The sequence below is a fragment of the Phascolarctos cinereus genome, unplaced genomic scaffold, assembly GCF_003287225.1.
Source record: "Phascolarctos cinereus isolate Bilbo 61053 unplaced genomic scaffold, phaCin_HiC Scaffold_726;HRSCAF=1367, whole genome shotgun sequence".
Taxonomy (NCBI): Eukaryota; Metazoa; Chordata; class Mammalia; order Diprotodontia; family Phascolarctidae; genus Phascolarctos; species Phascolarctos cinereus.
The window spans coordinates 155,341,306-155,357,488 of record NW_027556098.1 but is presented as its reverse complement, the minus strand read 5'-3'; the positions used below and the strand labels follow the sequence as shown (position 1 = coordinate 155,357,488).

General features: G+C 40.0%; 1 protein-coding gene across 2 annotated transcripts in view; it reads right to left on the bottom strand.

The window, feature by feature from the left end:
* The window catches only part of ACMSD (aminocarboxymuconate semialdehyde decarboxylase), an 83,690-nt gene that overhangs the window by 45,694 nt on the left and 21,813 nt on the right, over window positions 1-16,183 (bottom strand). The window contains exons 3-7 of one of the 2 annotated variants that reach the window (XM_021009460.2): window positions 16,041-16,137; window positions 12,874-12,923; window positions 11,481-11,717; window positions 2,241-2,334; window positions 100-195 (exon numbers count right to left, since the gene is read on the bottom strand). In XM_021009460.2, the coding sequence (XP_020865119.1) occupies window positions 100-195; window positions 2,241-2,334; window positions 11,481-11,717; window positions 12,874-12,923; window positions 16,041-16,137 (574 nt within the window). The remainder of the gene's footprint in view (window positions 1-99; window positions 196-2,240; window positions 2,335-11,480; window positions 11,718-12,873; window positions 12,924-16,040; window positions 16,138-16,183) is intronic. The other variant, XM_021009464.2, reaches the window with a different exon arrangement.

Sequence of the window (16,183 nt, the reverse complement as noted above, 5' to 3'; positions counted from 1 at the left end):
TCAAGTTCCAATGTTCTATTCACTGAGCCACTAGCTACCTGCTTGCTCTAAATCCTATGAATACAATTATTTGGCAAATGATGCCCCTCAGGCTCTTACCTCCATGTGCGAAACACACTTTAAGGTTAGGAAACTTCTTAAAGACTCCTCCCATAATCATGGAACAAATGGCTGTGGTGGTTTCTGCTGGCATGCCTGAAAATAGCAAGCAAAATAGCAATATGCAGAGCTTGTTAGGTTGAATCCTCTGCTATTGCAGAGGAATTGTAGTTTTTTTCCCTTCCAGTTCTTCAATTCAGTAATCTCTTAAGCTTAATGCTCCCATGACTTGATAAATACAGATCATAAAAATGCCATTACTTTGGAGATAATGTAAACTTGCTATTTATAACTTTAAGGTTGGGTTGTTTATGGATTTAAACTAGAATTGAATCAGAAGAAATGGTTTGAGTTCCTGGGTCCTTTGATGATTTATGAATGTGAAAGGCAAGTTGACTTTAGTTTGTCTGTCTCTAAAATGGGGATAATAGCATTTGGTTCCCTTTTTCCTTTCCCTGTCCCTCCCTGTCCTGTATGCCCCTAAGGGGTAAGGTGAAGGCCAACTAGTGTAGATTAATATGAAATCTACAAAGTTCTTTAGGATTCTTGATATAGTTGTTCCACATCAAATATACTGATTGACTTCCCTTCCCTTAGACAGACATTACAAACCATGTTAAGAAGAACTTCAGAAGAGTTCAGTTGAACAGGCATATTTCTGAGTTGTCTGGTCACTAGGGTATAATTCTCAGTGGGGTGGCAGGGAGCTTCATGTTCTGATATTAAAAAAAAATGCAGGCTGCCCTATAGCCCTCAGAAGAACCTGAGTCAACTATCCTGAAATCTTCTCTTATTGGACTCCCCTTTATAAGGAGGCAGACAGGGGAGAGATTTCTGTTCACCTTAAGTACTATTAGGGAAATAATATAATCTCTATCCCTGGAGGTCTTTGAAAACTGCAGGTATATTCATTAAGACTTGTTGACAGCTGTGAGTTTCAACCCTTTTCCTTTTATTAACAGGGATAATAACAACCAAAAAAGCCCAATGTGAATTGCTTCCCTTTCCTTCTGTGGACTCTGGTAGAGTCATAGCAAGAGGTGATATGACTGAAAATGTGCAGAGGAAGAGAAGCAGGGGTCTGGATAATGTATTACAGAGTGGATAATCAGCCCTTTCAAATTTGGCTGCCTGGTTTATGGTACTTGTAGGATCTCATTACAATACATTGAGGATCTCAGTTTTAGGAAGGGAAGCTCTAAGATTACTGGAACGGACTTCTTCCTCACTTCCACCTGGTAGAATCTCTAAGTTTCCTTCAAGACTTAGCTCAGCTCCACCTTCTACATAAAGCCTTTCCTGATCTCACAGCTTCAAGTACTCCAAACAGTCTTGTATAAATTTTGTAAGAATTTTGTAAATTTGTAAAAATCTATATGTGTACATGTCATTCTGACAGAATGTAAGTTCCTTGAGGACAAGGTATTATTTTATTCTTTTTCTTTATATCCTTTGTGCCTAGAACAATGTCTGGCATCTTACAAATGTACTTTGATTGATTGATTGAAGCTGTTATTATGTTATAAAACAATCCAAGAGTCACTTGTTGGACCTAAAAGAGGAATCTGGTCTTTGGGCTTTTGAGAGATGATCTTTCAGAAGTGAAGCCTCCTCAGGGGGTCAATGGTTATTGTTAATAGTTCTTGATTGTTGCTTTCAAAACCCTCCCCAACTCAGACCCTGTCTTTAAATGCTTAGCAGAAAGAATAGCCCTGCCCCCAACCTGAACTGCTTACCCTTGAAAAGCTTCCTGCCTTTTCTTGTCTCTGGGCAAACTTGTATCTTGGTGAATAGATTGTGCCCCCTGAAAGCCCAGCCAATGGGATAAGGGGAAGGGGATTAGGGAGGAGGAATTCACGTTAGGGTATAAATAAGCCTTGATTTCTGTACCCAACTCGTACTCTCTTGGCCCGCAATGGCGACTAAGAGGGTACCCTTTCTCATGAGAAAGCAATAAACTCCTTTCTACTTTCAAGTTATCTAAGTCTTTGTTTTTATTTTTGAGTAAGTGGTCTCTGTCCCACACAGGCTCTAATCTATATTCCTATTAAGGATTTAAATTTAATATCCTATGTTTTAGCTGATGATTGGGAAAATGTGAAGCTATTGCTACACTCCCAGCCTCCAAAACAAATACAAACCCACTAGCCAGGGAAGCCAGTACTTGGCCATCCGTCCATCTGTCTGCATGTCCCAGGGGTGTACAAACAAGGAGCAGTTCAGCTGTTCTGCAGCCTTCAAGGAAGCAAGCAACACAAAAGAGTTTATTTTAGATTGGCCAGAAGCAAAATATCAGCCCAGTTTACATTTGCCTGTAGTGCATCACTCTGGGAAAATAACCATTCTTGGATTCTGAACACAGTAGTGAACTGAATAAGTAAATTCAAGGAATTGGGTAGCCACCTCTTGACTTAAGAGATACATTCATTGAAAAGTTCTGCTTCTGCAAATAAGACTCCCAGGTTGAAGAAATGCAGAAGAGAAGATGAGGATAAAATCAATTTAGAGTTAAAATTGATTTATATTGGCAAAACAATCCATCAAATGCATATTCAGAAGTCAAAAGTTTTGAAGGTTAGAAAGATTTTATCTCATACACCCAGTAGGGGAAAGAGATATAATTTCATAGCCCAAGTATTGGCAGAATTTTCCCTGCTTTCTCCCATGGGTCTCATGGGGTAGGGAGTTTTATCCTGACTCAGAGAAGCCTCTCTAGCTTCTCCATCTCTACTTTTTCAACATGCCAGCTACAGAAATGAGAATACCTTGTATGGGAACTAAGGGACTTATGGGACATGCTACTTTAGAGGTGGAATCAGAGTAGTTTGACCCAAGTCAACTGATAGCTTAAAAATAATAGTGGAATTGTTCTTTCCCTTAGTTACTGGGGCAGCTCCACAACCATAGGTGAGTCTCTGAACCTGCGGGTACAAAGGGAAAACCTTGGTGTATAGGCTGCTCTGCTTATCTCATTGTAAGCAGGTAAACAAACTGGGAGTCAATGGCAAATTCAGACCATTTCAGGAAATGATATAGCCATTAAGAGAGAATACCATTTACAGGGATTTGACAGGCAAAATGTTTGTATTCCAAAAAAAATTCCTAACAAAGGTCAATGGATATTGGAACTATAAGTCTGCCCTGCTTACTATCATTAACTGGATCCATAAAACAATGATGTTCCATTAGTTATTCAGTTAACTAGAATTTATTAAGTTCCTACCACGTGCCAGGCACTGTGCTAAGCACATGGGATACACAGGAAGGCAAAGCACAAGTAACCCTTGCTCTCACAGTCTAATGGGGGAATCTAATGTTTTGTGAAAACAATGTTATAAACAGCAGTTATTTCCACAGGAACAATGATAAAGAGATAAAAAATGAGTGGCATATCAGTCAATGCTATACCAGGGTTCATGAATTTGCATGGAGTTGGGTTTGCATGTATAATGTGGAGGGGCAGAGTAAAGATGATTGAGAGTTAGCAAGCAGTGCAGTGAACTCCTATCCATAAACTCCTCCAAACAAATTTTTAAAAATGCACTAGATCAAATTCTGAAGGAGAAATACAGAAAAAGTAGCAGTGTGTCCTTTGTCCACCTCAGGTCAGCATAAGGACACAGACGGGAACACTGGAGACAGGTTGGTTCAGGAGCATGTCACACACAGAGCATTCTAGTGCCCAGGGAGAGACTGTGCACCAGAGCTAGAGTAGGTGCCAGACCCAGACAGGGCTTCCCCCAGACCCATGCCAGTGCACTGCAACTGGGAGAGGTGTGAATAGGCAGCTTTTTTGCCTATTACCCTGCTCCAGGTCTCAGATCCAGGGCATTCTGATAATATGACTTCTGCCAGGGAGTAGCAGGATATGGTGGCCCTGGAGTTACCAAGAAAGGAGGAAGTTCCACTGCAAAGCAAGCAGCAGCAGTAGGCCCAGACCTCAGGCTCAAATCAGTCTCACTTTCAGCAGCTAGCCCAGATGATGGGAAATAATCACGGTGGGAATCCTAGACCAAAGGGGAAACTGCAATTCTGCTGCTGTAAGCCAACAGAGCTTTCCACCTGGTTTATAGGGCTAAATATAGTAGCAGTCTACTCTTACTCAGACCTAAACCCACATCAGGAACTTGCAGAGCTCAAACTCGGGGTGTCAGCAATTATACTTTGCCCTGGATCAGACCACTCTGGGAGCACTAAAATCTTGTAGGTCTCAAGCCTGTTCCTGAGATCCTAGAATTACACAACATTCAATACCCCAAGAAAGCATCAATAGGACCACCCTAGACCTTCCTAAAAGCAAGTGTGCCCTAAAAGCAAGTCTGAAGTCAGGGAGTAGGCTGAAGGAATGGGAAAAAATAAAAGAATCCCACCATAGTGAGATATTGTTTTAGCAGAAATGCTCGACACAAATGTAGAAGAAAATGACTCAAAACATCTACAAGCAATGCTTCAGAGAAAAATACAGGTTGGACACAAACTCAATGAGAATTACTGGAAGAGATGAAGTAAGCTTTTTAACTAGAAGACTTGACAAAAAAGTATAAATAACAAGAGCACTTGAGGAAAAATTTGGAAAAGAAATGAAATCTATGGAGGAAAGAAGTGGAAAGGGAATTGACAGCTTGGCATAAGTGGTATAAACACTTGCCCAAGCAACTCTCTGAAAATTCACGTGGACTAAATAGAAGCCAATGATTCCATGAGGCAACAATAAATATTAAAACAAAGCCGAATGACTGAGAAAAAACCAGAAGAAAATGTAAGGTATCTCATGGCGAAAACAACTGACCTGGAAAACAGTTTAAGGAGAAAAAAATGAAGAATCATTAGATTATCTGAATACCACAATTAGAAAAAGAGCTTAGGCATATTTCAAGATATCTTAAAAGAAAACTACATAGATCTCTGAATACCAGAGGGCAAAGTGGAAAGAGAAAGAATGCACTAATCATCCCTCTGAAAGAAACACACAAATAAAAATGTCAGGGAACGTCATAGCCAAAATCCAGAGCTCCAGGTCACAAGGGAAAAAATAGAATGTATAATATAACTACAACATGGCTTTGGCTATGGCAACCTTATGTGAGGAATATTTGGATCATGAAACCATAGGATTATAGATCTGGAGTTGGAAAGGATGTCAGAGGCCATCTAGGCAATGTCTCTCTTTTTACCAATGAGGAAACTGAAGCCAGAGAGGGTGAATTGATTTGCCCATGGTTGTACAGATAGTAAGCGTGAGAGAAGGGATTTAAATTCGGGTCTTCTGACTCCAGAGTGAGCGCTCTTTCCCTTGTATCTTATATGGAAAAGAATGTTTTTTCTTTCTTTTATCTTTAGCAGATTTAATAGTCTCATTAAACAGTTAGGTGACACAGTAGATGGAGCTCTGGGCCTCGATTCAGGATGATCTGAATTCAAATACAGCCTCAGACACTCACTAGCTCTGTTACCATGGTCAGGTCATTTAATCTCTGTTTTCAGTTTCCTCAACTGTAAAATGGGAATAATAACAGCACCTACTTCTCAGGATTGTCGTGAGAATCAAATGAGATATTTGTAAAGTACTTAGCACAAGTGCCTGGCACATAGTAGAAACAATATAAATGCTCATTCTCTCCCACCTTTTCCCCGCTATATTGGGATTATGTCAAAACGTGTATCTCAAATAGTCTGTGCAGCCATTTAGTAAATGCTGAATAAGAAAGGATGTATTCTTTTGAGTTAGAAATTTTTAGGATGGTTATGACATTGTGATGAAGTCTTAGGAGCTGAACTGTGTACAGTATCTTGAATGAGTTTCTTCCCCTTAGGGGATGGAGTAGGGTTGGGACTTGTGAGTTCATCTTCATAGAAAGCTTCCTTTTAGTTAACTCCCTTTACCAATGCAAATCCACAACCCCTAGTCCTATAAGTATTGGCTGGAGGACACTGCCAGGCTGTGTAATTTGCCTATCATCACATAGGCAATATGTGTTGGAAATCTCCCTAACTCTGAGGCTGGCCCTCTATCCACTACACTATATTGCCTCTCTCCTTGAGCATAGTAAAAACTCAACAGATGCAAAGGAATTGCAAAGAGAAAAAAAAGAGTCCACGATTTTGTTTTTTTGGTTTTTTTTTTTTGCTTTTTGATGAGGCAATTGGGGTTAAGTGACTTGTCCAGGGTCACACAGCTAGTAAGTGTTATGTGTCTGAGGCCAGATTTGTTCTTCTTTCTTTCTTTCTTTCTTTCTTTCTTTCTTTCTTTCTTTCTTTCTTTCTTTCTTTCTTTCTTTCTTTCTTTCTTCTTTCTTTCTTTCTTTCTTTCTTTCCTTCTTTCTTTCTTTCTCTCTCTTTCTTTCTCTCTCTCTCTCTTTCTTTTTCTCTCTCTCTGTCTTTTTTTTTTTTTGCTAGGCAATGGGGTTAAGTGACTTGCCCAGGGTCACACAGCTAGTAAGTGTTGTGTGTCTGAGGCTGGATTTGAACTCAGGTCTTCCTGACTCCAAGGCCGGTACTCTATCCACTGAGCCACCTAGCTGCCTGGAAGCCATGATTATTATTAATATCCATCTTGTAGAGGAAGGAACACTGGTTATAGAGTCAGAGGAGCAGAGTCAAATAGCACCTCTGTTATGTACTACCTGCGTGACCCTGGACAAGACATTTTCCTACTCTGGTGCTCAATGTCTGTTCCTGTAAAATGAGGGGATTGAATGAGCTCCCTACGGTCCTTTTCATCTCTAACAACCTATGATCCAGAGGTACTATCTTTCTTTTCCATCTACCTTAAATATCCTTGGAGTAATCAGGCTGATGACTCACGTTTATCTGCAAACAGTTAATGAATGAGTAAGAGATGTCCCTAGAGTTCCTCTCCAAAATATCTCCAGGGAACCCCAAAAGACTCTAGGTTTAGAAAATAGAAAGATCAAAAGGGAACCCAGGTGTCTGAGTGGGACACACAGGAAACTTAGAAAAAGAGAGAAAGGTTTTAGTTTAATAGAGGTTCAGATTAGAAAAAGGCACATCCCTTGAGAAACGAGGACAGAGCAGTTAGTTCTGGAAGGAAAAAAAATAGATCAGAAAAAGGATAGATGTGAGGAACTAGACAGGAGGACCTTGATCTCCAAGTAGATTAGGCTCAGGTGTTAGAACAAAGATACCCAAATGACAATGATTTTGTAGGATTTAGAGTTAGAAAAAAATCTTAGAGATCATCTAGTCCAACAAATTTATTCTAGAAATGAAGAAACTAAGGTCCCCAGAGGCTCAGTTATTTGCCCAGGGTTACACAGGAAGTAAATAACAGAGCAGAGGCCACTAGTAGGAGACTTAATTCACTGCAATACATAGTCTATAAAAAAGCAATCTCAGACTAGCAAAGGGTTGATTCCAAGTTGATTTGTTGTCAGTTGCTTGGAATTTAGGATGCCTGTTCCTATGAAAAGAGCATTAGAAGAGATAGTCAGATTAAGCAGTTGCCTGTTTAATCCTAAGCTAAAACATTGGTTGTAATAGTGGCCCAAAGTATAGCTGCATTTTGTATGGCCTCCACAGAAACATATCAGCAGCAGAGGTACCACTTGCTGACAAGAAAAAAGCTACATGGTGTGGTAGATAGAATGTTAGACTTGGAGTCAGGAAGACCTGAGTTTGAATCTTACCTCAGATACTTACTTGTAAGTCATCCCCCCCACCCCAGCTTATTTTCTTCATCTTTAAAATGGGAATAGTAATAGTATCTACCTCACAGAATTGTGAGGATCAAATGAGATAATATATCTGCTTTGCAAATCTTAAAAAGCTACATAAATGCTTGCTATTATTAAAACCCTTGGGTGAGTGGTCATGTATAGTGAGACACAAATTTCTTTCCCTAATGATGTGGAAAAATATAGGCAACCTTGGGCTATTGGTACTCTGCCAGTTACACACAGAATTACTTAAGGCCACCACAACAGGCAGATGCCATACACATGAATATATGGCCAAACCTATTTTGAGTAAGTGAAACCCAACTTTGACCACAGGAATGAAAAAAAAACCACCTTCCTTGCAAATGGAGAAAGGAAACAAGGGTGGGCAAACACACATCTCTGGCCCAGTTCCTCAGAAAGTCATCAGGTAGCCCCAGATATATCTGGCAAAACCTCCCAAAGCTCTTCTGAACTCCATGACCTGAGGAAGGTGTTCTTTTACCTTCTGATGTGAATAGTAGAACTAAAGCAAGAATGAATAACAAAGTAGTCAGTTATAGGTGGGCCAGATGTTTTCTGCTATTACTTCCAATGCTGTGATTCTGTGATACTGTGTGCTTGCAACGAAAATAGTTTAAAATTATACAGTCATAGGCAGTTAGGTGGCGAAGTGGATAGAGCACCAGCCCTGGAGTTAGGAGGACCTGAGTCAAATCTGGCCTCAGACACTTGACACTTCCTAGCTTGCCTGGGCAAGTCACTTAACCCCAATTGCCTCAACAAAAAAAAAAAATAGCTTTTTAGAATTGATGCTTTAGGAAAAATTGGTTTAACTGGAGAGGAATGAGGAAGCTGATGAAGTATTCTGGAGCTAATGAGAGATCAATGGTAATTATATCTTAAATTTATGATTCCTTTTTCTTGGCATATTAGATAACTATTAAGATAGGGTCTTTCCATGTAATTTGATCTGCCTATCTGTGTGTCTGTCTGCCTGACTGTCTCTCTAGCTCCCAATGGGACAAAGGAAAAAAGAGAAGGAGGAAAAAAGAAGGAGGAGAAAGGAGGTTAAAAGGGATTATGAACAAACAAGAAAGTAATTTGTGGAGATAGAATTAACTGAGCTATGATAAGTTCCAAAGTTCATTCAGAAATATATTTGTACAATTCCACTTGAAGGAGGAGAAATGTGAAGAATCACTGGGTTGAACAGTTCCACTACTCTGGGCGCTAAGAGAGCTAGATGGCTAGCCAGAGTGAATAAATCAGGGCAGGAAGCTCCCTGGGGTGAGTAGAGGAAAGGGTGAGAATATTTACCTGGCTACCTACATGTAGGGGACATTTGCATATTAGGTGTTTAAGACTTGGGGAGTGCTTGTGAGAGCTTTTAATATATGAAGATGATACTACTGATCCACCTTTAGAAGAAATGCTCTGACTTGTTCTAATTATATTTACACTCATCTATACACAGTCTCTGGTCTGGTTCCCTTCAGATCAAAGAGGAATATTTATGGTAGTTGATTAGATGTAAGGATGTAATCTTTTCTTGCAGAACATAATGAAGCTTACTGATCTATTTGGGTATTAAAACCATGATCTTAAGTTCACAAGCCTAATTCCCTAAACATTTAGTTAACTACAAGATAAATTATCAATTTATCATAATATAATAGGAGCATTAAATCATGGGTTAATAATTCCTGGCATGAACCCCAGAAGGTAGCAAGTGAGGCCAAGTCCATTTATTACCAAAGAAGGACATAGGACCTGGAGAGATTTGAGCCCAATGTGAATAGAATAAAGATAGTCTATGGTTTGTGTCCATGGACTTGACTAGATCGAAGGTGTCCCTATACAGTACACTAGTCTCAAAATTCAGGCCTCTATTTGGTGACTTTGTAGAAGTCTTTGGCGAGGTGGTGGCTTGTCCTCCCATTGGTGTACATTCTGGTTTGCCAGGCTCTGTCAAAACAAAGAAGTAGCCAATGTAGCCACTACAGCTTGTAGCCCTTTAAACTGGCATGGCTGTCATTGCCCCTCTTCTCTCTTCCATGTCTGCTCTACCCAATTCCTCTTTACCAATGATTCTTTGGAAAGTGAAAGTTGGGAAACTAATACCCTGCAGTTGTGCCAGTTCTGGTACTAGAAAATAATAATAGCTCACATTACAATTGAAGTATGTGAAGTAAATATTTACATATATTATATCTGTTAATCCTCCCAACTTTGAATAAGTGCTGTTATCTCTGTTACTCGGAAGAGGAAATTGAGGCTGAGAGAGGTTAAATGACTTTTTCAGAGTCACATAGCTTGTTGGTGAACCTAGGTCTTCCTAACTATAAGTTCAGTGCTCTATTCACCAAAGTCAGGCAGCCTTACTAGATAAAGCTATGGAACTGCCACTCAAATTAGACTCAGTTATCCCATTCCTTCAACTGGTCTGATCTATCCCGTGTCAGATTTCTCCTGAAGTGGCATTAAGATTAATTAAGATCTTAAATTATAACTAAGGTGTTAACTAATAATTGAAGTGTTAAACCACAAGTGCATTTGCATTTTAATAGGGTAGTTTTAAAGACTGAAAGGTTTAAAAAATTTTTAAATATACTGCTTTCAGAACACTATGGAAGGGATGGCATGACAGTCCTTGTGGACTCAAACTTGACTTAAGACAATCTCTACCCTCAAGGATCCTGCTATAATTAATCATAGGATCACAGATTTAGGGCTGGAATGGACCTTAGAGGCCATTGAGCCCACCTCTCCTTCATTTTACAGATGAGGAAACAGACTGTTAGGTGAAATGAATGCTGGCATAATAGGCATTAGAGTTGAGTAGGAGGTCCTCTCTATCTGCTAGAATTGCACCATACGTATATTACAAGCCCAGATTCATGGAAGTACATTCTGTTTGCCTGAGGAAGATTCTGCCTTTAGTTAATACAGGGTCTAGGAAAAGTGTGCATTTAAGGGTCTCTGCTTCTGAGTGTACCACTCAACTGTGCTCAAGGAGGCTACTTAGAGGAGAAGGAGACATTAAAAAAAAAAAAAGATCTCAGGCACTCCTGAGCACATAAATCTGCCCTTAAAGTCCCTGGAGATTGAAGTGGATGTCTGGAAATAATGCTTTCTCCCCACCACCCTCAGGCTGTGTGTTGATCTTTTCTGTCCTCCCCTTCTTTGTCCTTTCAAGTCTACCTTAGGTGTTCATTTCAAATCAAGTTCACCTGTGTAAAAAGGTTAGGGGTGTTATTGAGTGGTGGAGAGGAGAAAGATTCACACAGTGGATCATCACTCCTGTACCTCTCATCTTGACAATATGGGATTGCCAGACCAGTCACATCTGGCCTCAGTTTCCTCCATCTTAAATTGAAGGGATTTGGCTTAATGACATCTAACGCTGCTTCGGGCTCTAAATCTAGGATCTTCTGATATAGTGACACCAACTTTTAGACAAGTCAGGATCCTACAGCTGAGGGAGAACTTTGCACTTGTATAGCAGAGGTGCCAAACTTTTCGCTGAGGGCTGCAAGCACCCATAAAACTTTGGCAAACAGCCTGAACCAGATCAAAATGTAATCGGAAAATGTTTAACAAAATAAATAAAAGTACGACCCAACATAGTTAATTTGTGATTTTTTAGGACAATGTGACAGTCCAGAGATTCATTTCTAGTTGAGTTTGACCCCAATGACTTACAGCATAGACAGGGAAGAGCTCCTTAGAGTTCAGGTCCCAGTCATTGATGTGGGATCCAATCTGTATCCCAGGAAAACCCAGCTCCTTCACACATCGGTGCATCTCTTTCGCTGCCAGGTCTGGAGCCTGCATTGGCAATGTTCCCAAGCCAACAAACCTCTTTGGGTACTTTGCAACAGTTGCAGCTAAGTCGTTATTTAAAATTTGGCACAGGTCTAAGGTATCTTGAGGTTTGGCCTGGTAAAAAACAAAAAGGAATGAATGAACTAGTTGTGCATCTCTCTATTTCTCTATATCTATAACCCTAGACATGCGCTTTCACTAATGGGGGAAGGAAGAGGAGGAAACAAGCATTTATATTGTGCCTGCTATGTGCCAGGTTCTGTGCTAAGCACTTTACAAACATCTCATTGGATCAGTGTAGGATCTCCTGATATGGAAGTTGTTTCCACTAATTCATCTTGTCTGAAATGTAATATTTTAGAGCAGTGCCTTGGGGAACTGAGATATTAGGTGATTCACCCAGAGCTAGAATGTGTCAGAAGTGGAATCTGAACTCAAATCTTCCTGACCCCAGGGTTGGCCCTCTAAACACCATGCCAAATTGCTTCTTACCCTATAGTGAAAATGTGAATAACTGTTTCTTTAATCCAATTGAAATATCTCACCCAGTCTACCAGCACTGTCATCTGATCTATTTGTGTATCCTGAGGACCTCTGAGTTTTGCCGTTTGCCTCAAGGAAACCCTCTCGGGACTTTGGGGCTCTTCCATTCACTCTGCAGCAGAACTTTCTGGGTTGTTGACTCCCCCTAATTAGAGTGTGAGCTCCTGGAGAGCAGGGACTATCTCCGTTTTTCTATTTGTATCCTTAGTGCTTATAACAGTGTTTGACACATAGTCATTATTTGATGATTTTCATGCATAAATGAATTAATTCATTCATGGTTTCTAAAGTTCAACATTAGATACCATTTCTTTTTGTTAAAGTTTTTTAATTCCAAGAGCCCTCTTTTTCAAATGTACATTGCCCTAGAAAGGGTAATGCTAATGCATTTAAAAATTATTTTACTCTTTAACATGAATGAGTTTGTTAGTTTAGATTAGCAAATCAGTCACCTAACAAGGATCTCTAGAACTGAAACCTAGAACTGGTAAGTTTTGATAGAAAGACAGAGGGGAGGGCAAATCTGCCAAACATTGCTTCCTTCTGAAATTTCACTCATTCTGCTCCTGGTTCTGTGTGTAAAGGAGCAGCCATAAAGGGAGAGGGTAGATGAAGGGAAGGAGGTTTGTGGGAAGAGAGTTGTTAGTATCAGAGGTTCTAATTGCACTGTCTACCAAATGGTAAGCTGTTAGCCTTTCAAATGGACAGTTCAAAGCTTCACACTTACCCAGTAGCTAAACATAACAGGGACTGTAGAAAGGGCTTGGACAGTTACTCCTGAGTAAAAAAACCAAACAAACCAAAAACCAAAACCAAAAACAGACCAAGTCAGAGAAAATACCAGTTCTTTATGTTTCTTCATATGTTATCCATTCCCCCAAGCCTTACCTCCCTTTGAATTCCTACTATTATCATCACTAGTAATCTTTGCACCTTGGTTGAATAGCACCTGGGGCAAATAGCATGAAATCTATCACCACTTCAAATCTATAATTCAAAATTTTAAATAGTACAAACTGGGGGATGGGTGGTAGGAGAGAATCCAGGACACTACTTTGTGGAGGAAAGACTGAGCCCCTGGGTTATTGGCTTCCACTGGGACCCCATACAAGTATTAATACCCTTGCTGGTGAAAGGTCATTCAAAATTCGGGAGAGGGAAGCAGTGTAGAGAGGTAGGCAGGAAGGAGTTCACCTGGTGTGTAGCCAGGGCAGAAAGATGTGTTTCCTAATAGCTTCCTATTTTAAATTATTATTCTGTTTCGGCTAGATGCTAAACTAGTTGTTCTATGTTGCTGAAGGAATGTAGATGTTGTCAAAATGTAAATGTAATAAATCGAACAATTGTACAAACTTTAATCAAATTAACCAATAGCTTATCTATGTTATCGATTCCTGCCCATACCTCCGCATGGTTTTATTAGTTCAATTTATTTTTAACTTTCAATTTTATTAATCTCTCCTTTGATTTTCAGGATTTCCATTTTGGTGTTTAATTGGGATTTTTAAATTTGTTATTTTTCTATTTTTTTTAGTTATATGCCCAATTTATTGATCTTTCTTCACTCCACCATCTTATTTCTGCCCACCTTTCCTCCCCTCCCCACAAACCTTAAAAATCATTATTTTAAAATTTTATGCCCTCTAAATTTTGGTATTCCAAGGAAAAGATTTAGTCATCCCTCCCTAGTTACAATTCTGGTTTCTCCTTTTCCCTACCCCCACATGAATCCAGATTCCTTTATATTGGGTTTAAAGAGAACTCCTCTAAATACTTAAATACCATTTCATCAGGGAAAGATTATGAGTAAGGTTGACCCTGAAAAGTGGGGCTTGAAACTCCCAGCTTGTGTTCAGTCCCATCCTATGATGACATGCCAAATACAATCTCCGTGCCTAAAATCATGCCAAGCCTTGGTGGTGGACAGGGGGATCCTCACTCTAAAAGATGAAATGAATTGGCACTATTCCCTTCTCACTTAGACTCCTAGAAATAGTTAATATAGGCAGCAAGTATTGTGTCTAGAATCACTTCTTGTTTGTTTGTTTGTTTTTGGTGAGGCAATCAGGATTAAGTGACTTGCCCCAGGGTCACATAGCTAGTGTCTGTGTTAAGTATCTGGGGCTGGATTTGAACTCAGGTCCTCCTGACTCCAAGGTTGGAGTTCTATCTACTGTGTCACCTAGCTGCCCCTCTAGGGTCACTTTTAAAGTGGGTTACCAATCTCTACTGATTTTCTTGTTAATGGAGTGAAAAGGGCACTGAATTCGGAGGTAAAGACCGTCACTAATATCTGTAAGCTTTGGGCAAGTCACTATACAATACTTCTCTGGAGCACTTCCTTCTTCTTCAGTGGTGTCCTACGTTTGCTTCTCTCTCTGGGGCACAAGTCCTCTCCCAGTCCCCAGCTGCTAGTTCTGTAGCATATACTATACCAGGATAGTCTTGTTCCTCCCCTGGGTTATAATACCAGATGAACCACCTTCTCTACCCTTCTAGCAAAAATTACACCTGGCTCTGTTAGGTGATAAAACTTGCTGCTTCCTTTCTGTTGTCCTGTCCTTCCTCCTCCCTCCCCATCCACCACAGGGCTTGGATGGGTTTACCACTCCTGATACTGTTCCTTAGGCCTAATTCAGGCACCGGTCCCAGGCCCCTTATTATTCCATTCTTTTTCAGCTTTGCTTTGGGGCAGGTGATGGAATGACCCTGAGGACACTAATTAAACTTTTCTTCCCATGAAGATGACACAGACAGATTTGAAACTCCTTTCCTTAGAGCTTACCATTTTAACTCTTTGTCCCAAGGACAAAGGGACACAGAATGATGAAATGAAATAGAAATGGGAAGGGGGGGAGAGGGAGAAAAGCAAGAAGGACATTTTTAAGTTTAGTCATAAACAGCTGGTTCATGACACCAAATACTCTGAGTTCTGTCTTCTTGAGTTTTCTCCTTGGAGGGGAAGAGATTTGAAGTAGCTTCACTTGAGATCAAGTCTTGCTGCCCACCTCCAGGGAAAGGCTTTGTCTTTTCTCTCTAGGTAGACTTCTAAAGTCCTTTTCCCAGAAGCCATTGCTAAGGATATTTCCTGCTATTTATTGATTTTGAGCAATTAGACTAGCACAGGGAGGTCCTGGGGAGACTACCTCCTCAATGTGCCTTGTAAGCCTGAAAGCTCAATAGAAATGTGGAGTTTGCAATACCTACAGGGCCGCATGTGGCCTCGAGGCCACAGATTCCCCACCCCTGGTCTACACCAATATGAGTCCCACAATCCCTACATTCCCCTATAGAGAAACATTTTTGGCTTGAATTCAGTTACTTGCTTGGGATTTTAATAATAACAATAACAAAAATAGCTAACATTTACATAGCTCTTTAAGTTTTACAAATTTTTACATATGCTATCTCATTTTATTGTCACAATAACCCTATGATTTACATATGAGGAAACTAAAACTTATTGATATTGATGGATTTGCCCAGAGTCATAGCAGCTTATTAATAAGTAGGATTTGAATTCAGGTCTTTCTCATCTCAAGGACAATAGTTAGCAAATATGCAGCCTTACTTCACCAAATTAAGCCAAAACAGGGACTTGTAATGAGGGTAAAGGATGGGAGGTGTACATTTTTTTGTACCTTTTCTGTGTTAATCTCACCGGGAGGACAGTTTGCTTTGTTTATGTCTTTGAATCCCCATTGCCTGAAGTATAGTAGACATTTAATGAATGCTTGTCAAGAGTATGTCTACATAGTAACCTTGCAGTTAGCTTGAAGAGGGTGTGGCCAAATCTCTGTTTCTTGAAATCCCAAACTATTATTATTGTTATATCCTATCTCAATCAACAAACTTCTAGAGGATAGCTGTAGTTATTACAAAATAGTAACCTACCTGTTTGATCCATTTCTCTAATACGAACTATTGGATCCCAGCAGTTTTCTTGGACAATTCGGAAGAGCTTTCCATCTTTCATCATTTTGGCTCTTCCCTAGGATAAAAAACTTTGGTCAATAGAATGTGAACCAATGTGGCTG